A 24,369-nucleotide genomic window follows, 5' to 3' on the forward strand; every position below is an offset into this window, starting at 1 on the left:
TGCCATTATACAATTTTAAAGAGGCTTGATTGAAGTCCACTAAAGGGTGCTATCCTAATTTGAAGCATACCAATAGGCAAAACTTTATCCTGCTTGATTTTGTTATTAACTTCTTTTTATATAAATATTTTTTCTTCAGATTATATCATTTCCCCTTTTCTTCTTTCCATACCCTCCCATGTACCTCTCCTTGCTTTCTTTCCATTGTCATTTGTATGTATATCTTCAGGGCTGAACATTTGGTTTTCAGGTCATATATATTTTCTTTTAAAATTTATTTTTAAAAAATTATGTACAGTATATTTTGGCCATATCTTTTCCTCATACAACTCCTCCCAGATTCTCTTCTCGTCCCTATATACACAGCTCCATGCACTATCTCTCTCTCTGTCTCTCTCTGTCTCTCTCTCTGTCTCTCTCTCTGTCTCTCTCTCTCTCTCTCTCTCTCTCTCTCTCTCTCTCTCTCTCTCTCTCTCTTCCTCTCATAAACAAATGTCAAACAAATGTTTAGATTCATTTATTATATGTACATGAGTGATTTTCCTGCATGGATGTCTGTGCACCACATGCATGTCTACAGATGGTTGTGAGCCATCATGTGGGTGCTTAGTCCTCTGCAAGAACAGCCAAGTGCTCTTAACTACTGAGCCATCTTTCCAGCCCCCAGAAATCTTTGTTGAGAATTTTTCCCACTATCAAAATCCTTGATCATATTACTGACATTATGCTATATTTGTGACCCTTTTGTTGTATTTTTAGTCCCATATCCACACTTCTATCTTTTCAGCTGAGTCAAATTTCCCTTTCTATCTTCTATTCTCCAGTTTGCTTCCCTTCAGGATTGTAATGATTTCCTTTCCCACATATGCCAGCTTACTTATATTTTCAATGAAACCTAATGGGAAATCTGAACTCTTTACAAGTGGATCAAACTAGAAGAAGAGCCAAAAGCCTGGTTTATAATTGTTTTTAATTTTTCCTGAAATTACACATGCTGAATTAAAAAGAAATAGAGCAAAACTGTCTTTCAGCCAACCAAAGCTTTCAAAATAGAAAAGTAGATGTGTATATTGGAACTATTCCATAATATAATAAGGTAACACCTTATGCCTTATTGTGCTTGTAGTTAACAAGCCCAGAGGTAGGAAACATAGTTACCCTCAGAGACCTTATATTCCAGAGAAGGAGGCACATATTATATATGAAACACTTAGAAAGTAGTTGTAATAACAACCTACTAAGTAAATACTCAGTTCTGGAGTCTAGAGTTTAAGTGTTATAAGTATTCAGAGAACAGGGGAAACATTATTGCTTGGCATCGCTACTAATGATTTCATAGGGGAAGTGGATCTTAAAGGAAATATGCAATTTGGATTAGCTGGACTTAGCTAGAAGACTTTTGTTAACATTTCTCAGTAAAAAGATAATTGTTCGGCAAAGACCCATGGGGAAAAATTAGCTAGCTATTTAAGAAAACAGAAATTTTTGTTCCAGGAAGTAGTAGGGAATAAAGTCAGACAATTACAAAGGAACTAATTGAGCAAGAACCTTGAATTCAAAATTGAGGAATTAGGAATTGTTGAAAAGAAAATTATTTTACTGAATCATTCTTAATAATGAAAATTTTACCTTCAATTTACATATTTAAGATGTTCTTATACAATACAAAAAAGCTAATATTGAATGTTCCACTGTGTGCCAAGCAAATTGCTTTAAGCTGGTAATTCTCACCTTGTGGCTTATGAACCAGTTGGAGGCTGAATGACCTTTTCACAGGGGTAGCATTAACAAAATTAGTTGTGAAGTAGCAACAAAAATAATGCTCTGGTTGGAGGTCACAACAACTTGAGGGAGGATATTAAAGGGTCCCAGTGTTAGGAAGGTTGGGAGGCCCTGTTCTAAGTGGTGTCTCCTTTCACCTTTATGGTGCCCTTTACAATGGATTCTTTATTGTCACCCTTATTTTACAAATGAGGGTGGAGAGATGGAAACTACTTTAACAGGCTCAAATTGGAGTAAGTCACAAAGCCAGAATTCATTCTCACATAGTCTTTGGTACTAGATTCTTGTCTAATAAATACACAGCCTTCTTAAAGAACTTCTTAAGTACTGGAAATAAGATATTTGGACAATTGAGCCTCACATGTTTTTATTGAAAGATTATTTTCTTAAACACATCTTGTTTTGATAAATATTAGTCTTTCCATTACCCCAAACATGTATTTCTTGTTTGGTCTGTGTTATGTCTGGTTAGGTGTGGGTGTTTATATGTGTGTGCATGTGGTTGGAGGCCAGAGGACACCCTTGGGCATTGTTCCTTAGATGTCATCTGTTTTTTCCCTTTGAATTGTGGTCTTCTGTTGGTCTGGAACTCACCAGATAGGTTAGGCTGGCTAACCAATGATCGCCAGGGACCCAACTTGCCTCTGCCTCTCCAGTAGTGGAATTACAAAGTATGAGCCATCATGTATGGCACTTTTAATGTAGGTTCTGAGGATTGGAATCAGGTCCCTTACTGAAGTATCTCCTTATCCTCTCTATATATTGACTTTAACAAAAAGGTCTCAAAAAGACCCTTTAGAGTAGAATTTTTTTAAAAACGTAAGTTCATAAATTGTCATTTGAATTGATACTTTTTTATCTCTTATAAATTTTTTTTCTATTATCACAGGGCTTCTAGTTGGGACTCTTGATTCTGTCTTAGACTCTACTGCCAAAGTGGCTCCATTTCGCATCCTACACCAGACACCAGATTCTCAAGTTTACTTGTCAATTGCATGTGGTAAGTATGATTGTTTAAAAAGCCTTACAGTTCAAATATAAGCAAGATACTAAGATAATTATAGCAGAACTCAATGAGCTTCAAATTCCAAATTGAAGAGTTAATAATTACAGAAATGAAAATACTTTTGCTTGGGCTGGAGAGATGGCTCAGCAGTTAAGAGCATTGCCTGCTCTTCCAAAGGTCCTGAGTTCAATTCCCAGCAACCACATGGTGGCTCACAACCATCTGTAATGAGGTCTGGTGCCCTCTTCTGGCCTGCAGGCATACACACAGACAGAATATTGTATACATAATAAATAAATAAATTTTTTTTAAAAAAGAAAATACGTTTGCTAAAACATTCTTATTAATGAAGATTGTAATCTTATTTAAATGTATAAGATATTCATATCTAAAAACAATCAACTAATATTGAATGTCGCTGTATACTAAACATTGTTACAAGTGCTTTGTATGTAGGAAAACTGAATATTCAAATTTCCTTATACTCCTCAGTTGTTTTAAGATTTGGAAGCAAGTTAAATGCAACTGTTCTTTGTGAGACTAGCAGTCCCACTTCCCTTTAAGAATGATTACAGGTTATTAGGAAATTAAAGGGCTAGTGAGCAGGCATTGGTTACTGTGACTGCCACCTGACTCCTTTATAAACTTAGTAATTCTTTACCAAACTGCTGGGAAGATTGGACCTTCCCCATTAAATACCAGTGTTCTTTCTTCTTCTAATAGTAACTGAGATAAGGAGAACATGGTTATGGTAAGCCCAAAACTTAAAGATTCTTCCCTGAAAAAGTAGAAGTCTGACATTTGAATTTTTTATTTACATACCTGATGTTTCTCAAAACTTTGAAATATAACTTTGAAATAGAAAGAATGATTTGCAGGTACAGCTACGTTATCATTCATACCCAGGTGGTCCAGAGCTTTCCACAGAGTGTATTGTGGGTAGCGTGGGAAAGAGATTATGATGAGTCTTCCTAATAATACAAATCAGAATAATTTTAACTCATATGCAATATTTGCCTTTCATTTCTATGTCATTTCATTTCCATTGTAATATTGAACAAAACTAGAATCTCATATTTATGGTCTTTTTAAATATTGACTGATCTCTTCTTTTCTCCTCCCCTCTTTTCTAAAGAGTGTGTGTGTGTGTTTGAAAAAATACACATGAATTTGTAGACACGTCATGTTTGTGAACATACAGCATACAATTACATTTATTAGGATGTGTAACTATGAAAGAAATTCCCCTCTAAATTTCCTTTAGTTATCCTGCTAAGTCTGTTCTCCTAACTCTTTTAAATTACATTCTAGCAAAACTAAATGCAGATAAGATTAAGAGAATTTTATAACCTCAGTTCTGAAACTTATTAGTCAAGATGGTTTTGAGAAGTTTTTTCTACTTTAAAAAAGTAAAATCTTGCTATTCTTGCAGATGAAACTGATATATAAGTATAATTCTTATTCATAAGATGAATAAATATCTAACTGGATTATAGAAAATGAACAATTTTGCAGTGTCAATAAAATTTTACTGTGATCCTCTCTATATCATGAGAACATTCTGTGCAGTCAAGGTTATTTCTTTTTAATGATATCTGTATAATCCATATTTCCAAAAAGATTTTTAAAGATATTTGGTAATAAGAGAAGTGGGGCTGGATAATGAAAGTTTCTCCAAGTGAAAGCAAACCTAGCAATAAGAATATTTAATATAACTCTCAATAAGACTGACGCTGGTGCAATAGGTCTTATGGTTTAATATTGCCACAAGGTTTCTGACTTTCATCATGCAATGTCTGTAAGTTTGCTGCGTGTTTTAGCGAATTCACTGGCTCTTACCAAAGGGTTTGTATGTTTAGTAACCATAGTAAAAAGTCCACATTTGTACAGCAATGTGAAGGACTGTCAAATGCTTACTATTTTCAGTCTTGAAGAATTTAGACACAATGCTAGTAGTTGTATTTGACCAAGGGGTAAAATGTGAGTGTGTGTGTATCTGTGTTTCCTACATGTTTCTTTGTAAAGATAATGGTTTCTTCTGGGCACTAATTACTGTTATCTTATTTTCAGAATTTTTATATTTCCTTATGAGTTATTTTTCTTCCATTTCATTAAGTATTGTATTTTTCTATTTCTAATAAATTTAACTCTATTGTTTGTGCTCATATATTCCGATGAAATAGAGAATAAATATATTAATTTCTATATAGCCATCTTTTGTGAAAGTGACCAAGTAGTTTCATTTCCTTTTAAACTAAATTTGTTTGAATATAAAGAGGTTTATTAAGGCGTTTCCCTTGAATCATTTTTCTCTATATTATTAATCAGGGGCCAACAGAGAAGAAATAACAAAACATTGGGACTGGTTGGAACAAAATATAATGAAGACTTTATCAGTGTTTGATTCAAATGAAGATATTACTAATTTTGTACAAGGCAAAATAAGAGTAAGTGGAATGGACGGGTGAATGAAGAAGATGTGGTATATATTCACAGTGGATTTATTATCCCATAAAGAAGAAATTATATAATTTGTAGATAGTGTGTAGAATTGAATATAACTATGTTAAGCAAAAAACCTAGTCTCAAAGTCACGTAGCCCGCGTTTCTTTCATATGCAGAATTTAAATTCTACATCACTCACACAAAATGAAGGATGCTACTACTTGGAGGAAGAAAGGGAACTAATGGGAACAGAGAGAAATGGGGATAAAATGAAAGACAAAAATTACATGTTTCTCTCATACACAGATTTAAATATATATTAAAATTTAGATTATAGAAATACTATAAAACAACAAATATTGCATGTTTTCCTCATGCACAAATTTAAATATGTATTAAAATCTGCATCATATACATGCGTATATATGACATTGAAATTGGGAGTAAGAAGGGATCTGTGGGAATGGAGATAGCAGGGGACAAGAGAGGGTGATGGACGTGAATTATGTGCAAAGTACAATGATGTGCATTTATGGAAATGTCATAATTAAACCCACAGGATTTCTCACTGTAACAGTCCTGGCTGTCCTGGAACTAGCTCTTGTAGACCAGGCTGGACTCGAACTCACAGAGATCCACCTCTGCCTCCCAAGTGCTGGGATTAAAGGCGGTGCCACCACTGCTGGCTTTTTATATAGTTCTTAAACAATAAGAAATTTTGAAAATTAACTTACCTTTAGTTTCATCATTACTTAGTTGGTATGAGTTCTGAGCCCTCAAATAAAATGTGCATGATTCCAAAAGAGAATAAGTGATATGGATGTATTCTGTAAATGGAGTCTTCTTCAGGAAATATTGGGGTGACATAGAAGGTCATCCTTTTACTGGCACTTTTTATGCCCTTCAGAAGCACACGTCTGGATGCCAGGATAAGTGCTTCAAGAAATTGTGCAAGGGCTTGGTTTTGGTGCTCCCGTGAACATTCCCAGCGGTGTTTTCATTTCACTGTCGCTTAAATAGGATTTTGAACAAAGCTTTTGTTTATTCAGAAGATGTTTGACACCTACATTTGTGATAGCTTCTTATTAAGGAAAACACACTGCTACAAAACTAAAGACAATGTGCTCACCTCTATCCTAAGAGAAGTATGCATATGCAGACATGTATACATACAACCTATATATCCATAGAGATCTATTTGATCAATACCTAAAATGAAAAACTTAAAATCTATACTTAAATATGAAAAAGATTTTTGTTGCTAGGTGGTGGTAAGTTTTCTGAAGCTATTTTATCTCTTCCAGGGACTAATTGCTGAAGAGGGAAAAGATTCTTTTGCTAAAGAAGATGATCCTGAGAAATTTCGAGAAGCTCTTTTGAAATTTGAAAAATCTTTTGGCTTACCAGAACAGGAAAAATTAGTAACGTATTATTCCTGCAGTTATTGGAAAGGACGGGTTCCTTGTCAGGGTTGGCTGTATCTAAGTACCAACTTTCTGAGTTTCTATTCTTTCTTGCTAGGATCAGAAAGTAAGTGTTTGTTTATTGCTTATCATGGCTTTCAATTTTCTTAATGACCTATCAACTCAGTGGTGTTAAGTTCTGTGTACAGTAATGAGATTGATATTGAAAGTAATTAAATTATATGTTCACATCAAAGAGGTTTCAACCACAGAAAGAATTTAAGAATCTCTATGTAACACAGGGAACAATTAAAATGTGGATAGAAAATCTTAGACATAAATTGAGTAGCAGATGAATTTTAAGCGATAAGAAACTAGTATATAACCACTTCTATCTTCTTAGAAGCTGCCTGCTTGCTTTCATATGTGTTTTAATTCTTGTTTTAAACATACAACATAAAGTAAGCCATTGTACCTCCTGATCTACATCTCATTTTGCAGCCACAAAGGCTCAAATGGTATTATTTATAGCATATGTATAACTTTTACATCAATGGTTATATAATGAGATGATTATATATAAAGAAACATTTAAACATCACATCAAAATCTTTGTCTAATTCTTTAAAATGGTATCTGTCCCAAGTATTGGATACATAACTCAGTGGTAGCACATGTCTGGCATGCATAAGGCCTTGGGTTCAATCCCAACACCATTAAAAAGAAAAATCAAAAAGTCAAGAATATATACCTGTTTTTTAGAATCACTGATTATTATATATTTATTACAATGCTTCAAAATCTTAATTAACTTTGACTTATAAAGTACTGTATTATTTTTCCAGTGGCCATGATATAAGAACTGAATTATGAACATAAATCAATATTGAAAATGTAATTGCACTTACTTACAATTCTTATTTGCAGTTAAACTCATTATCTCCTGGGACGCAGTCTCAAAACTAGAAAAGACTTCAACTGTTATACTAACAGAGAGTATTCATGTATGTTCCCAAGGAGAGAATCACTATTTTTCAATGTTTTTGCACATTAATGAAACATACCTTCTTATGGAACAATTGGCAAACTATGCCATAAAGAGACTTTTTGATAAAGAAACATTTGATAATGACCCAGTCCTTGATGATCCTCTACAAATTACCAAAAGGTATTTCAATATTAATATTTACTTGTCTTTTCATCTCTCATTTGTTGGGGATATGGGGGAGTCATGCATGCCCAGGCATAGGGACAAAGGTCAGAGGATAACTTGCAGAAGTCAATTCTCTCCTTCCACAGTGTGGTTTGTGGGAATCAAACTCAGCTCCTCAGCCTTGACAGCAAGCACCTGTACTCTCTGAGCCTTTTCACTAGCCCCAATATTTACATTTTATAGTATTGTTTGGCTGTAAGAATGGTTTAACAATGATTAACATTAAAAGTTAAATGCTCTATATTATATGATAGTTTTTTCTTTGGCATTGATCATTGATGTTTATATTTGTAAGTTTATTTGAATATATTTCAGAACTACTCCTCCTCCGTGAAATTTAATTCTAAGATATAATGGAAGTTAGGTTTGGAAATTATTTTCTTAATTAAATAGGATTTATATTAGAGTATGTCTTCGTTCTGATTTCTGTTGCTGTGATGAATCACCATAACCAAAGCAACTTGGGGAGGAAAGGGTTTGTCTTAAGCTTCTTTATCTCTGTTCATCAGTGAAGGAAGTTAGGACAGGAACTCAAACACGGCCAGAGCCCGGAGGCAGGAGCTGATGCAGAGGCCGAGGAGGGATGCTGCTTACTGGCGTGTTCTCCATGGTTTGCTCAGCCTGCTTTCTTATAGAACCCAGGACCACAGCCCAGGGATGGCACCACCCACTATGGGCTGGGCCCTCCCCCATCATTCACTAAGAAAATGCCAGGCAGTGATGGTGCAAGCCTTTAATCTCAGCACTTGGGAAGCAGAGGCAAAGTGAGTTCCAGGACAGCAGGGGCTACACAGAGAAACCCTGTCTCAGAAAAAATAAAGGAAAGGAAAGGAAGGAGGGAGGAAAGGAGGGAGAAGGTAGGAATTAAGGAAGGAAATGCCTCACAGGCTTGTGTTCAGCCTGATCTCATGGAGGCAGTTTCTCAACTGAGGCTCCTTCCTCTGATGACTTAGCTGTGTCAAGTTGACTAGTGAGCACAAGGTAATTTCCAAAATGTAGAGAGTTTAATGTGGTTAGGTAACCCTAAATTTGTCTGTTTGTAGTCTAGATAATTTAAGTTCTAGAGTAGTTAAGCATATTGTTTAAATTAATTTAGTGATACTATTAACATTTTTTCTGTAGAGACAACTCCCCTTCAGACTGGAGAAGTCTCTTAAAGTTCCCATTTCTCAGAGTCTTTGTTTGCTTCTGTCATTTCTTCCTCTGTGGGCCCTTATTAGGAATGAATGAAATGTGTGGTGGTTAAATATAAAAGAACTACACAAGTACTAATCATTATTAGTGCCTACATCGGAAGTATCTGACTAGTGGGAATGGGGGCATGTGTATCTAGTCCCGGTACTTGGAAGGCTGAGGCAGGAAGGTCATTAGTTCTGGGTCAGCCTGAACTCTACAGGGAGGCCTTATCCTCCAGGAGGAAAAAGACTGACTGATCATTGTTCATCATTGTATTCAGTTTGCTGAAAGTGGACAGAGCCCTTTCGTCTACTCAACACTTAGACAGTTGACTGAAAGGGACTTGGCAAAGGGGAGGAGGAAAGAAAAACATTCAGAATTAGCTAGTGAAAGTCGTTTGGGGCAAGGAAGGTGAGGATATAGCCTGGGAAAGTTTAAGAGAAACCTAATCCAGAGCCTTTGGATAGACTAGACTAAGTGATGCGGAGGTTTGTCATATACTAACTAGGCCCGATTGGGTAGCTAGTCATTTCTCACATAGTTCCTAAACTATTCCCAGCATTCAGATGCAGAAAGATTACTTGATGAGTCTGTAAGCTGAAGTTTTATACTTTACCAAAGTTAGGTCTCTGCATGTTTTACAAATGGAACTCTTTCATTGAGAATTTAAGGCTCAGGGCTGGAGGGATGGCTCAGAAGGTAAGAACACCAGCTCCTCTTGCAGAGGCCTGGGGTTTGATTCTCAGCAACCATATAGTGGCTCATAGTTGCCTGTAGCTCCTTTTCCAGGAGATCTGATTCCTTCTTCTGACCTCCATGGGGACTAGGTACACAAGTGGCAAACAGACATACATGGAGACAAAACATTCCTACAATAAAAATAAATATACGATTTTTTCTAAAAGAAAGGACTTAAGGCTAGAGAGATGGCTTAGTGGTTCAGAGCACTTAACTGCTCTTGCAGAGGACCCAGGTTCAGTTCCTAACACCCACATCAGGTGACTCATATCCACTTGTGTCTCCAGCCAAGGGATCTGCCATGCCCTGGCCTCAAACATCTACATGCACATGCTCCAAATAAACTCATACGGGCATACCCACATTCACAAACAAACACAATTTAATGATCCACTTCATATTGCATTGATGTTAGGCATTTGCTTTTGTAACGTTTTTCCTCGATTGACCAGGAGAAACATTCTTTTAAAAATTATTTTCTTCTCCTTCACAGGACCTCACCCCTAGGTTAAGAAACACAAGTAATTAATGACTGCTAAGAAAGGGAGAGCTAGTTTTCCCCGGGGATGAGCTCCTGATTGGTTCACTAATACCAAGTGACCAGCCCTAAAATCATATGTGTGCAAGTAATACTAGACAGATGCAGGAAGTTGTATTTATTTATTTTTTCATTCATATATATTAATATATATAATAAGGAACATATATATAATAAAGAAAAAGGGGCCATGAATTCGAGAGGTTGATGGGAAAGGGTGGGGCTGGAGGGAGGGGCGATATAATATTTTAATTAAATATAAAACTGGGGGACTGGAGAGATGGCTCAACAGTTAAGAATACTGACTGCTCTTCCAGAAGACTTGGGCTCAATTTACAGCCCCTACATAGTGGCTCACAACCATCTGTAACCCCAGTCCCAGGGGATTCCAACACCCTCTGGCCTCTTCAGTACTGTGTACACGATACACTGATTCATAGGCAGGCAAAACCCCCATACACGTAAAGGTAAATAAAAAGGGGAAAGAATCCAAAATTTTAAAAAAAAAACTTTTAAAAAGTAAATTTGTTTACCTTACATGTCAATGAATTGTCCATTACCAAGTCTTTATTTAAATATTTATTTAAATGAGCATTTTGAAAGCCACATATATCTAAATCTCTTTTTCTGGTCAGTTAAGAATAAACATCTTCCTGAAGAAGTCCTCAGATCCCATTTGTAATAGAGCATCTGTATTGCTTCCGTTTGCTGTACAAGTAAGTGCTCTATAGCGGGAACAATCGGCGAGCACAATTGCAAGCATTTAGTGTAGATCCATTCATGCGGTTTTAATAAAATCAACTTGAAAATGTTTGCAGAAATAGGGCTTAACACAGCAGACTCCTTTTCCTTTTATAATAACGTGTCACAGAAACTTTTCTATACACACGAATGGACTGTGTGATAAATCATCCATTTAGTAATAGTGAAATAACCCACCAAATTCCAACTTAAGTAGAGTAAAACTTTACATGGGTTTCTGGTTATATATATCAGGATTAATTTGGTAGACATGATAAAGTACTACACTTTCAAACAGTAGGTGCAGGAAGGCTGAATTTAGTTTCCATTTAGCTGGCTTTGAGTTGGGCATAATTTTCTTACTACCCCAGATGGCATTGCTGCTTAGCACAAGGTATTTAGTGCTCCTGGAAAAATCATGCTGTTTAGAGCAACAGCTTCGTATTTATCTATTTATCTGTCAGTTAACAAGGTTCATTTTTGTTTAGCAACTCATGTCCCATGCCCAGCATGGTGCAGGCAGTGCTCTGTTCTGCTCCAATCTTAGATGCTTTAAACAATCTTGCAAAATTCTGCCGAACTGAATCTTGATGTTCCGTTTTATACTCTGCTTTTCCTCTTTGAACTTTAATGCCACCAATTTCAATGACCTAATCTTATTTATATAACTGCAGAATTTTCTAATAACCATATATGTAAATTACTGTATTCCAAGGTTGGTTTTCACCATTATTAGTGTTATAATACTGGTCCTTCAGAAAATCACCCCTAACAGATTATTTTGAGACCTATAGTTCTCTAACTTTTGTGCGTCTTAATTTATGAAAATGAAATTGAAAAAAAACAATAAATGAAATGATCAGGAATCTGTGTTATTTTATTTTTCCATATAAGAATTTATTCAAGAACATACTACTTGATGTTTAATCTTTATGCTTTATGGTTTCTATTGATTAAATCAATATGGATATATGTATACTTTAGAATTCATCATTTGAGCTTTCTTTCCCATTTCTCTTTCCTACAGAGGTTTGGAATATCGGGCCCACAGTGAGCAATTCAAAGCCTTTTTTAGGCTACCCAAAGAAGAAACTTTGAAAGAAGTACATGAATGTTTCTTATGGGTACCATTCAGCCACTTCAGTACTCATGGAAAAATGTGCATTTCAGAAAACTACATCTGCTTTGCTAGCCAGGATGGGAATCTATGTAGTGTAATCATTCCATTACGAGAGGTAATATAAATTTCGGTGCATCTAAGTTTGTAATTCATGGCATACCCTTTCATTCTGTGAATTAGCAAAAGGCCCAGTAAATGTGTCCTCTTAGCAATGTACAATAATCCTTGAAGTTCAAAATTACTTTTCAAGTTAAAAACACTAGCATGTGAGATACTTTTAGTTTCCTTTCAGTAAAGCTTTGCCAAAAGTGAAAGTGGGAAAAAATTGAAAGCAGATAAAGGTTTAGAGTGGCACAAAATAAACTTGATCATTCTGACCCTTAAGATAAGATCACCAAAATTTAGACTGTCACATTTGATGTACTTGTTTAGAAAGAATGGATTTGGAGACTTTCGTGACGGTGAAAAATCAGTACTCATCACTGATTGTTTTGTCCATGTTGTCAATTTTAAAGGCCATATGACTTTAGCTTTTTCTTTGAAAGGTAAAATAACTTGAAATGAGAAGATTTGTATCATCATTAGCACAGATGTCTCTCTGAGTAAGTCATACCCCAGACCAAAACTTTCAGCCATGACAGAGAAAGGCAAACACATACTATCTGACTGTGTCAGCACTGGGAGAAAATGTGATTCACTTATTTATCTTCTTACTCCCCAGGTCTTAGCTGTAGATAAAACTGACGACTCCAACAGATCCGTCATCATCAGCATCAAAGGAAAGACAGCTTTTCGTTTCAGTGAGGTTAAAGACTTTGAACAACTGGTGGCAAAACTCAGGCTCAAGTGCCAAGCAGCTTCAAGCCGATGTGACCTTAGTACAGAGGTGATTTCTATAGCCATCACAGAATTTTGCAGAAAAGCTTGTGTTTACAATAGTCTAGTCTTTCAAAAAGGAATTTCTAGTAATTGTTCTATTTGTACCTTTATTTCTTATTATAAAAGCCTAAATTTAAAGAAATTATATACTCTATACTATGCACAGAAGTAAAAATGAAGGACTTTAACGTGTTTAGGAACTAATACTTAAGAAATACTATTAATTTGATCTTCCTACTGTACATGCTGTTTTTCAGTAAGCACAACTTATATGTTCTTCCAACTTGACTTTTAACCCAGTCTATGTTTGGAGAATATAACAGGACCTTACTGGGGCTGAAGAGATGGCTCAGTGGTTAAGAGTACTGGCTGCTCTTACGGTGGGCCTTGATTCACTTCCCAGCCCCCACACTGGTTCGGTCAGAACCGCCTGTTACTTCTGTTCCAGGGGAACTGGTGATTTCTTCTGGTCTCTGAAGTTATTGAATGCACATGGTGCACATACATAATATGCAGGCAAAACACCCATCTACATAAAGTAAAGTGAAAAATTGAAAATTTCCTCTTATTACTACAGAAATGTAATTTTAAACCATAATTAATATTTTAATGCCTAAATGTTCAGCTTTACCAACAGAATTTGATTCTAGGAAGAACAGTGGCATAGTCATTTACTAGCAAAGTATTACGGGAGGGGGATGATGAGATGACTTCGCAGGTACAGGGACTTGCCACACAAGTCTGACAAATATGATTCTTAGACTCTAAAGTAAGGATGAAAGAGGAGAACTAACTCCACACACACAAACACAAGAATAAGTCGATAAAATAATTTTTAAACACAGAATGATTTTTCTATGAGTTTTAAATTATAAAAATATAGCGATGATAAATACTCTGAACAAAGAGTATTTAGGACCTGATCTTTAATGTCTTTCCAGGAAAGGTAGACTGATTGAATTCAAATGAATTTTCAATTCAGAATCCAGGAGCTCTGTGTTTTTACATATTTATAAAATGTATCGAATTGAACCATATATTTTAATTAAGGATTCAAAGGTACATAATCAAAATTGACTTTGCTGGTTATATTACTTTATTTAGATTGACATAGAGAGCCCTTTCTCACTGTAGAGTGAAGACTGAAAATATGCCAGTTCATTTATAGTGCAGTATTGGTAGATGAAGCCTTCCCTCCAGTAAACCATGGTGTTTTCATTTATGTCATCTTAGTACCAGGTGCAGAATCCTCATGTAGGCCATGAAGAATTTTTATTGCCCATACTTTCACATATTTTTTTTCAAATTTCCTTATCCAGAATACTCCTTAGCTTGATGTGAAAACACAAATGAAATCTAATCAGTCTTGATAATTACTTTAATACTCTCATATAATTGCTTATATAAAATTTGTTATGTCCTTACTCCTTCAGATTTAATCTGTGTTAGATCCAGTATTCTGAGTATTCTTCCCTTTTCTTTAATGTATTTGCCTCTGTAATGTGGGAAGAACTGCATTTTTTTTTCTTGGAGGCCTCACATTTCTCTGATAGCTGAGTATCTGCCATTGTCAAGAAAAGATTTTGTTTCAAAATGTTTCCCATTTCTCTGGATACATCAGAATGCTAAGGATTTCTAGTTTTTCTTATCCGTTTTAGAGGCTTTGGTATAGATACATTCAGAAAGCTTATTAATCAGTATAGCAGTTTGCATGGAAGCATGATTTTGAATTCTCATATTTTATTTTCATTGAATTTTAAGTCTCTCTGTCTCTCTCTGTCTCTCTCTCTCTCTGTGTGTGTGTGTGTGTGTGTGTATACTCTTGCATGAACACACATGTCTTAGTGTTCATGTGGCTATCATAGGACAACCTGTGGGAGTCACTTCTTTCCTTCCACCATATTGGTCCTGGTGATTGAACTCAGATCATCAACCTTGGGAATAGGTACCTTTACCTGCTAAGCCACTTCACCAGCTCAGAACTGAAGGTTTTCATCTTAGCAGTGATGAAGAATTTTGACCCATTTTAGTATTATCTGTATATCTCTAGCTATATCTATATTCATCAAAAAATTAGTAAAGAGAAAGCCTTTTAAAATAAGAGATAGGGGCTAGAGACATATCTCAGAGGTAGACTACTTGTTTAGAATGGGTAATATCCAGCATTAAATGCCTAGCACTTTTTAAAAAAAGCCAGTGCAATTTGATTTCTAAATAACAAAAGTTGTTGCTTCATTCTTCTATAGCTATGATCAACTTACCTAAACAATTATAAAAATGCATTGTGTAATTTTAATAAGTCCAGTGATTTTTATACTACAAAACTCTTAAAAATCTAAATCCCAGAGTCTAAATTAACAAATCTAAATCTCAGTATAGAAAGGACTGCAGGAAGTTTGTCCTTTATCATATGAGGACATAAATGCCACCAAAAGTAATAGGGATTATGCATAAGCACCAGCTCTGTCCAAATTTTAACTAGCTATCAATTACAATGTTCCATGGTTTCGTAAGTTACACTAAAACCTGGGTGCATGAACAGGTTTTATAAAATTCTGACCAACTGCTTAAAAATATATTAGTCTTGTTTTTGAGTTGTACAGTAAAGAAATATTACTAAATTTTAAAGCCACTAAATATGAGAAAATTTGACTCTTTTAGCTTAGCTTGGGGCTAGACTAGAAAGCACTGCTAGAGCTCCTTTTAAATTGCATTACAAATTAATCCTGACTATAGAACAGTGGTCCTCAGCCTATAGGTCTCAACCCCTTTGGGGGATCGAATGCCCCTTTCACAGGCCTCACATAATAGACCATCAGAAAACATAGATATTTACATTAAAATTCATAACCATAGCAAAATTACAGGCATGAAATAGCAACAAAAGTAACTTTATGGTTGGCGGTCACCACGGCATGAGGAAATGTATTACAAGGGTTATAGCATTAGGAAGGTTGAGAACATCTGCTCTAGAATGTCAAGAAATGTCGAACTGGTTTTATGCCTTACTGTGTTTAGATAGGCAAATTTCAACAAATTATCAAGGCATATGTAAATGTATCTAAATGGTGCTTGATTTTGCTTTAATTTCTATGTTTTTAATTATAAGTATTGAGTTCCAGGAACACTTATTCTTGATAGAATGATATATTGCCTAATTCTAGAATTGCAAATAAAAGGTGATAGAGCTGGAACCTGTAATCCCAGCTACTGGGAGGATAAAGCAAAAAAAAAGAAAAAGATTGCAAGTTTAAGCAGACCCTATGTAACTAAGGGAGACCCTGTTTAAGAATTAAAAAACTAAAAATGACTAGGAATGTGTGTGTCTCAGTATTACTGCACTTATTTAGCATGTATATATCCCTGGATTCAATCCGTATTTAAAAGACAAGGGAGGTTTCTTTTCACTAAGGACATTTATCTTACTATTATTAATACATTTTATTATTTGAGGACTTCATACATGCGTAGAATGTATTTTGATATATTTACCCTTACTCCTTGTTACTCCTCTCAAATCACTTCCCAACCCCTCCCAACTTCACGTTTTTTCTTTTTTTAAAGAACCTACTGAATTCAGTTTGTGCTGCCCATATATGCCCATGGGTGTGGAGTCATCAGCACAAAGAAGCATTTTTGATGAGGAATGAGAGCTGTACTAATGTATAGCTATAAGAATATGTGTTTAGAGGCAACTTCATATTATATCATTCATTTAGCTAAATAATAGTACTAGGTTCACGCTGGGACCTATGCGCTTCCCCAGCCATGGGTTCTTTGTCACATTTACAGTGCTAGCCATATGTTTCTTCTTTTGGAGTGGGCCTTGAATCCCATCAGAAAGCAGTTGATCACCCCTGTGATATTTGCTCCAATATTGGACCCATCAGTGTATATTACTAGGCCACTCACAGGGGTCACAGCTAGATAAAACTGTTGATATATTTCTCCCTCAGCATCCTGAACAGCAGCACCTTTTGGTACTATGCAAGGTACCCAGTAGGGGGAATTCTCCCTAGGCAGTACTAGCTTAATTCTGCGTGTCCATGAGCACAGGAGCAGCAGCCTTAGCATCAGGTAGCCTGTACGTTTAGGTGTCTCTAGGATAACTTAGGAAAGTAGCCTGGTACTGGGCTGTTTATTTGAAACCCATGGCTTCTGAGAAGAACGTTTTCCCTTGTGCTGAGTAACTCCAAGGTGTGTGTGTGTGTGTGTGTGTGTGTGTGTGTGTGTGTGTATACCCTCTCATCACCTCTTCCATTTAATATCACCTGTGTTCTACTATTTTTTCCCCGAAGGAAAACAAGAATACAGACAGAAATAGTAGTTAAACCCACATAACGGATTTTTGCTTACCTTAAGAATAAGGCAATACTAGCTAGAGACATCCCTCTTTAGGTAAAGGCACTTGCCACCACGTCTGACACCTTGATTTTGATCCCTGGTGGAAAAGGAAAATTGAGTCCAGCAAGTTGTCCTTTGACACAGACACACACACAGACACTCCCCCCCCTCTATATATGTATAGATAGATATTATATATATTATATATATATATATATAATTTTGTTAAAGAATAAAAATGTGTGTTTTCTGTGGCTACAATTAAAAATAGGTATATAGATTAATGTCTGAGTTAGGAAACCAAAAATTTTGTTAGAAATATAATTAGCAACCTATTTTAAATTATGGAGTATGCATGGGATGCTATTTACTGTAAGCTTCTGGTATTTGAAACAACTGCTTCTCTGTAAATTTTGTCTTTTTAAATTTATAGCTCAACTCTGTCTCCCAATCACTATTGATTGTGCTGTGTTTATAAGTTATTTTAAGTCTGTTATTTTATAGAAAGGTTATACACAAAGAAATATTAACCTTTGCCCTATATTTCCTTCACTGTTAAAGCCATATCCTATTTCTAAAATCAGTGTTTGATATAAAAAAGAAAAATGGAAAAAAAAGGCTTAAGGGTACATGCCATAAAATAAACAACCTCTATTACTTTCTACTTGGGATCGGATGTTGCTCAGGCAACAAAATGTCTGAGTGCCAAGTTTATTGCTTTCATAATTGTGAGACCCAAACCCATGCCATTTAGAAGTGGTATTAGCTTGAATTCCAGGACAGCCAAAAAGCTACACAGAGAAACCCTGTCTCGAAAAACAAAAAGGAAGGAAGCAAGGAAGAAAGAAAGAAATGGTATTAGCCATGAAGTAAAAGTCAGAGAAAAAAAAAGCAATTCACAAGAATAAAGCTTTGTTACTTAAATAATCTACTTCATTGCACTCTTTAACAATTCAAATGTTAAATTGTTTCACACCACTGTCTTTGTGGGTGAATGTGATTTTCTGACTGCTTCAGAGGTAGTTATGGATGCAACTAGAATACTTGCTAGTGCTCTTGTAAACTTATATTTAGGGTTTCTTTTTTTACTTAAGAGTATTTTTTATTCCTCTTCTTGAATACTTTTCTAATACTTTGAATAGTATTATCAATAGATAATCGGTGCCTCGGTTGTATGGTTTAAATTAAATAATGTGCATTGCTTGAGATTCGACTTGCAAACATCAATTTTTCTGTCTATATTTACAAAAGATACTACTTTCCATCTACCCCATCCATGAACATCATTTTTCTCTTTCTAAAGCTGGTAAAATTTGAGGGGGTCAAATGATTTTTCTTTGAAATCACTTAAAATCTCTGGCATAGTAAATTTTCAGAAGCAATGTAAATGGTATGTATAAAGTAAACACAGATGTAATAAAATCGCATGGAAATACAAATAACGTAGGATAGATAAACCAAGATTAAAAGCTGGGCAAGGTGGTCCATGATGGTAATCCTAGCACCCCAGAGACTGAGGTTGAAGGATTCTAAGACCCAGGCAAGCTTTAACTATGAGACTCTCTCAAAAACAAAAGTAAAACAAGCAAACAAAAAAAAATTGTAGTAGAAAATCAGGGCTTCCTGATTTTAAAATGTACTATTCAGCTATAGTGAACAGCATTGTTATTGAAGCATTAGGACAGACACATATGAATGTAATTTTTTTTTTACTCATTGGGAGGCCTGCCACCCAGCTCCCAAATCATCACATGGAGACATTCTTTCATGTGAATACCCGACCTAAGCTTGGCTTATTTCCAGCCACTTTTTCTTAACTTAAATTATCCTTTTGCCTTAAACCAACCTTTTGCCTCTGGGCTTTTACCTTTCTCTGTTTCTGTGTATCTTTTGTTTCCTTCTTACTCCATGACTGGCTGTGTGGCTATGTGGCTGGTCCCTGGCATCCTCCCCCCCCCCTTTTTTTTTGTTCATCGCTCTTCTCTTTTTCTCCTATTTATTCTCTACCTGCCAGCCCCAACTATCCCTCTCCTGCCTAGCTATTGACCATTCAGCTCTTTATTAGGCCCATCAAATGTTTTAGACAGGCACAGTAACACAGCTTCACAGAGTTAAACAAATGCAGCATAAAAGAATGCAACACATCTTTGCATCATTAAACTAATATTCCACAGTTTAAATGAATGTAACACATCTTCAACTAATATTCCACAACAGTAATGGAATGAAGAGTATAGAAATAAACCTTACCATTTATCATCCATTGATTTTCCAACAAGGATAGAAGGCAATTCGGTAAGGGCTTAAAGTCTTTCCCCAAATGATTTTGGGACATAGACAACCATTGACAAGAAGTGTACCTGGACTCTCCCTTTAAAACACCTATAAAATGGATCAGAGAACAAAACTGAGTCTGAAACTTCACAAGTCTTAGAGTAAATGTAGCAATGAGTCGTTATGCCTTTGAATTGAGGACCGATTCCAATAGGCATTTCTCCAAAAGAAGATAATGAAATAGCCAAATAAGCACATGGAAACTTTTTCTGTATTGTTTGTTGCTAGGGAATTTCAACCTAAAACCATAATAGGATGCTATTGATTCATACCCACTAGCATAGCTATTACTATAAAGGTTGCTAATAACAGTTCAGGAAAATACAAAGAACTTGAAAATCCCGTGGACTGCTGCTTGGAATGTAAAGTGGTATACTGCCTTGGAATACAGTTAGTTCCTCAAAATGTTGACCATATATTTACCATATGCCCAGTAATTCTACCCATCGATGTCGACCCATGAAGACTAACCGTCCTCACAACGACTGTTCATAGAAGTGTCCAGTGAAATATTCATAATCACCATTTTTTTAAAAAAAACATTGTCTACAAAATGATGATTAAATGTAATATGTTCATACAGTGGCATGTTGTCTTAGTTAGGGTTTCTATTGCTGCCACAAAACACCATGACCTAAAAGCAAGTTGGGAAGGAAAGGGTTTATTAGGCATATGCTTCCAGACCAATGTTCATCACTGGAGGAAGTCAGGACAGGAACTTATGGAGGGCAGAAACCTGGAGGAAGGAGCTGATGCAGAGGCCATGAAGGGGTGCTGCTTACTGCTTGCTTCCCAGGACTTGTTCAGCCTGTTTTCTTTTTTAAAATAAATTATTTTGCCGTGCACTGCGGCCCTGGTCTGCGCTCTATGCGCTAGACCCCAGTTTGCGAGCTTCGGGCAAGGGGCTGGAGGTTGAGAACACGGACTCAGAGACAGACCGATACACAGACCTCCAAACGCTGGTTCAGAAAGCCCCACTTTAATTAACACCATGTAGGCTTAAATGCACTGCAGTCAATGGCCAACAGGTGAAAATCCCATCCTCTGATCCTCTAAGCTAGGCACAGCTTCTAGTAACTTCAATTAGAAGGTTCTAGGAGGGAAGAGCAGCAGAAGGCCAGGACTCATTAGTCCTAACATATTTTATTTATTTATTTTAAAAAGAAAACAATCTTTTCATTTTAACATACCAATCCCCGTTCCCACTTCCTCCCTTCCTCCCCTTCCCTCCACCTTATCCCCCACCCCAGCCTCCATCCACTCTTCAGAGAGGGTAAGGCACATTGCTTTGGGGAAGGTCCAAGGCCCTCCCTAATATATCGAGGCTGAGTAAGGCATCCATCCAAAGAGAATAGGTTCCTAAAGGCCAGTAGGAATAAATTCTAGTGCTACTGCCAGTGGTCCCTCAGTCTGCCCCAGCCATACAGCTGTCACCCACATTCAGAGGATCTACTTTGGCTCTATGCTGGTTCCTTCCATGTCCAGCTGGAGTTGGTGAGCTCCCATTAGCTCAGGTAAACTGTTTCAGTGGGTGTGCCCATGATGGTCTTGACCTCCTTCCACTCTTCAACTGGATTTTGGGAGCTCAGTCCAGTGCTCCGATGCAGTTCTCTGCCTCTGTTTCCATCAGTTGCAGGATGAAGGTATTCATCAGTCTGACTACAGGGCAAGGCCAGTTGGGGCCCCCTCTCCTCTATTGCTTGGGGTCTTAGCTGGGGTCATTCTTGTGAATTCCTGGGAATTTCTCTAGAGCCAGGTTTGTTGCTAATTCCATAATGGCTCCCTCAATCAAAACATCTCTTTCCTTACTCTCATCTCTGTCCTTCCTCCTCCTCAACTATCCCATTTCCTCAAGTTCTCCCCCCTCCCCTTCTCCCCTCGTCTTCCCCTCTGCCCTCTCTACTCCCCCCACCCCCATGCTCCCAATTTTGTCAGGCGATCTTCTCTGTTTCCTCTTTCCAGGTGGATCTGTGTATGTTTTTCTTACGGTTCACCTTGTTAGCTTCTCGAGGATCATGAAGTATAGGCTCAATATCCTTTGCTTTACAGCTAGTATCCACTTATGAGTGAGTACATGCCATGTTCATCTTTCTGGGTGTGGGTTATCTCACTCAGGATAGCTTTTTCTAGTTTCATTCATTTGCATGCAACTTTCAAGATGTCATTGTTTTTTACCACTGAGTAGTACTCTAATGTGTAAATGTGCCACATTTTCTTCATCCATCCTTCGGTTGAAGGGCATCTAGGTTGTTTCCAGGTTCTGGCTATTACAAATAATGCTGCTATGAACATAATTGGACAAGTGTCCTTGTAGTATTATCGAACATTATTAGCCTGTTTTATTTTTTTACAGAATCCAGAACCACCAGTCCAAGGATGGAAGTACCCATAATAGGCTGTACCGTCCCCCATCAATCACTAATTAGGAAAATACCTTACAGCCAGATCATATTGAGCATTTTCTCAATTGAGGTTCTCTCCTTTCAGTAGTTTGTGTGCCAAGTTGACGTAAGACTTCCAGCATACATATTATTATAGGGCAATTACAAGCAATGACGTGCTGATTTATGTTATTCCATGTGTAAACCTTGACAATGCTATGCCAAATGAAAGAACACAACACATGTTATAGGATTCCATTATATGGAAGTCTGAAATAAGCCTATTTATAAATACAGGCAGTTGTCTAGAATCTGAGTGGAATGGAGAAGGTGTACAAATGGTACAGGATATTTTTTGTTAGTTTAAATTATGCGAGTAAGAGCATGCATGTGAAATTGGAAATGTTTCTGTTTTCCTAGGGAAGCTATTTAAGGGTGAAGTTGCTGACTAGTGTGATAATTTTAACATTTTAAGAAGTTATTTTTAGTAGAGTACATGATTTTATATGTGACAGTTCCCATTTTATAACTGCTTCAATGAATTTATACCCCCCCCACACACAAACACACATACATAGTTAGTTAGTTAGTATGAATTTGAGACAGGATCTCACTTTGTACCCTAGACTGGCTTTTAGCTTGGAACGTTTAGTTTAGCCATTTTTTTATTCATCTTATATGGTATTTCACACTGGTATAAATTTGTATTTTTTAAAACAACTTATATCATTGATCCTATTTTGTGTGCTTGTAGCTTTAAGTTTTTGCAAGATACTTTTGTTGGCTAGCATATTTTGAATAGATCACCTCTACTGTATCCTCCCATCCCAGGCTGCTGACACTCTGTTCTTGATTTTACTGAGAAATCTTTTTTTTTAAACATGCTGCTTTTTAAAAAAAAAAATTGAGGCAAGGTCTTTGCCTTCCAGCCTGATCTAGAGTTCACTATGTAGCCTAGGCTAGCCTAGATTGGCAGTAATTTATTGTCTCAGCCTCTTGAGTGCTCAGATTATAGGTATGGACATCCACGTCCAGTTTAACACACGTTGTTTATCTCATTTTGGTTTCAGAATTCTCTCTTTGTAGTTGACTTTCATAGGCTTTGCTATGATGAATGTCGGTAGCTATTCCTAATTTCTTTCTCTGAGCTTGCTGAACAGCTCCTTAGTTGGGATTTCGTAAGTAATATTTTAGGAAAATTGGGGTGTTTGTTGCCATTGTCTTTTTTTCAGATACTTTCCTCTCCATTTTACCTCTTATTTTCTTTTAGGACTAGTATTACACATAGATCGTCGATCTAATGGTTTCCCACAAGTCTGAGATTCCATTTATTTTTCTTTATTTTCCTTTTTCACCTGAGGGTAATCTCTACCATTTGCCATTCTTTGTTCATTCTTCGAGTGGCCCTTTCAGTTCAGTTATCATCTATACAATTTGTATTCTTACAGTTTCCATACCTTTATAGATATCCTCTTATTTTGTAGAATATAACTATCTTTTGTATATTTTGCCTTTTAAAATAATAGATTTTATTTGAGCACTTTTGGGCATATAGAAAACCAGAAAATAATTTCCCTGTACTGTTACCTACCTTCTCCTCTGACTATGATTTCTCTTATTACTAATATATTCTCTTGTTTTGGTAAATCGGTTAACAATTGATGAGCCAGTACTAATGTTACTATTAAATGATGTTCATAATTTACAGTAAGTTTCATTTTTATACTGTACAGTTTTGTTGCATTCAGACTGCAATATTGCTGCCATCACAGCATCATATAGAAAAATATCAATGCCCTAAATATCCCATGTGCTTTTATATGTTAAACCCCTTTCCAACTTCTGGAAGCTATTCATCTTTTTATTGTCGCTATAATTTTGTATTTTCTAAAATGGTGTAGAATTGAAGCATATCAAATGTAGCCTTACAAATCGACTTCTTTCACTTTGAAAGATGAATTTGTCTTTTCTCAATAATATAATTTGATATCAGATTTATTTTAGTGCTTAAACATACCCCATGTTTAGATGTACCACAGTATTTATCCTTTCACTCTCTAAAGGACATCTGGTTGCTTCCAGCTTGGGGCAATTAATGAGTTACTATAAGCATTCGCGTGTGTGCTTTTGTGTAGATGTGAGTTTTTAACTCACGGGTATATGAGTAGGAGTACCATTGCTGAACTGTGTGTTAAACATGTGTTACCTTTGTAAGAACTGCCAAACTCTCCTGCAAAGTAGCCGTACCTTTGTAAAAAACAGAAATGAA

General features: G+C 36.3%; 1 protein-coding gene across 2 annotated transcripts in view; it reads left to right on the forward strand.

Annotated features, from left to right (window-relative positions):
• Tbc1d8b (TBC1 domain family member 8B) overlaps nt 1-24,369 on the forward strand; it is a 70,343-nt gene that overhangs the window by 10,221 nt on the left and 35,753 nt on the right. For both annotated transcript variants that reach the window (XM_075957630.1, XM_075957631.1), the window contains exons 2-7: nt 2,672-2,782; nt 5,117-5,235; nt 6,538-6,763; nt 7,564-7,804; nt 12,070-12,277; nt 12,884-13,048. In XM_075957630.1, the coding sequence (XP_075813745.1) occupies nt 2,672-2,782; nt 5,117-5,235; nt 6,538-6,763; nt 7,564-7,804; nt 12,070-12,277; nt 12,884-13,048 (1,070 nt within the window). The remainder of the gene's footprint in view (nt 1-2,671; nt 2,783-5,116; nt 5,236-6,537; nt 6,764-7,563; nt 7,805-12,069; nt 12,278-12,883; nt 13,049-24,369) is intronic.

Source organism: Microtus pennsylvanicus, chromosome X (assembly GCF_037038515.1).
Source record: "Microtus pennsylvanicus isolate mMicPen1 chromosome X, mMicPen1.hap1, whole genome shotgun sequence".
In the NCBI taxonomy this organism is placed as follows: domain Eukaryota; kingdom Metazoa; phylum Chordata; class Mammalia; order Rodentia; family Cricetidae; genus Microtus; species Microtus pennsylvanicus.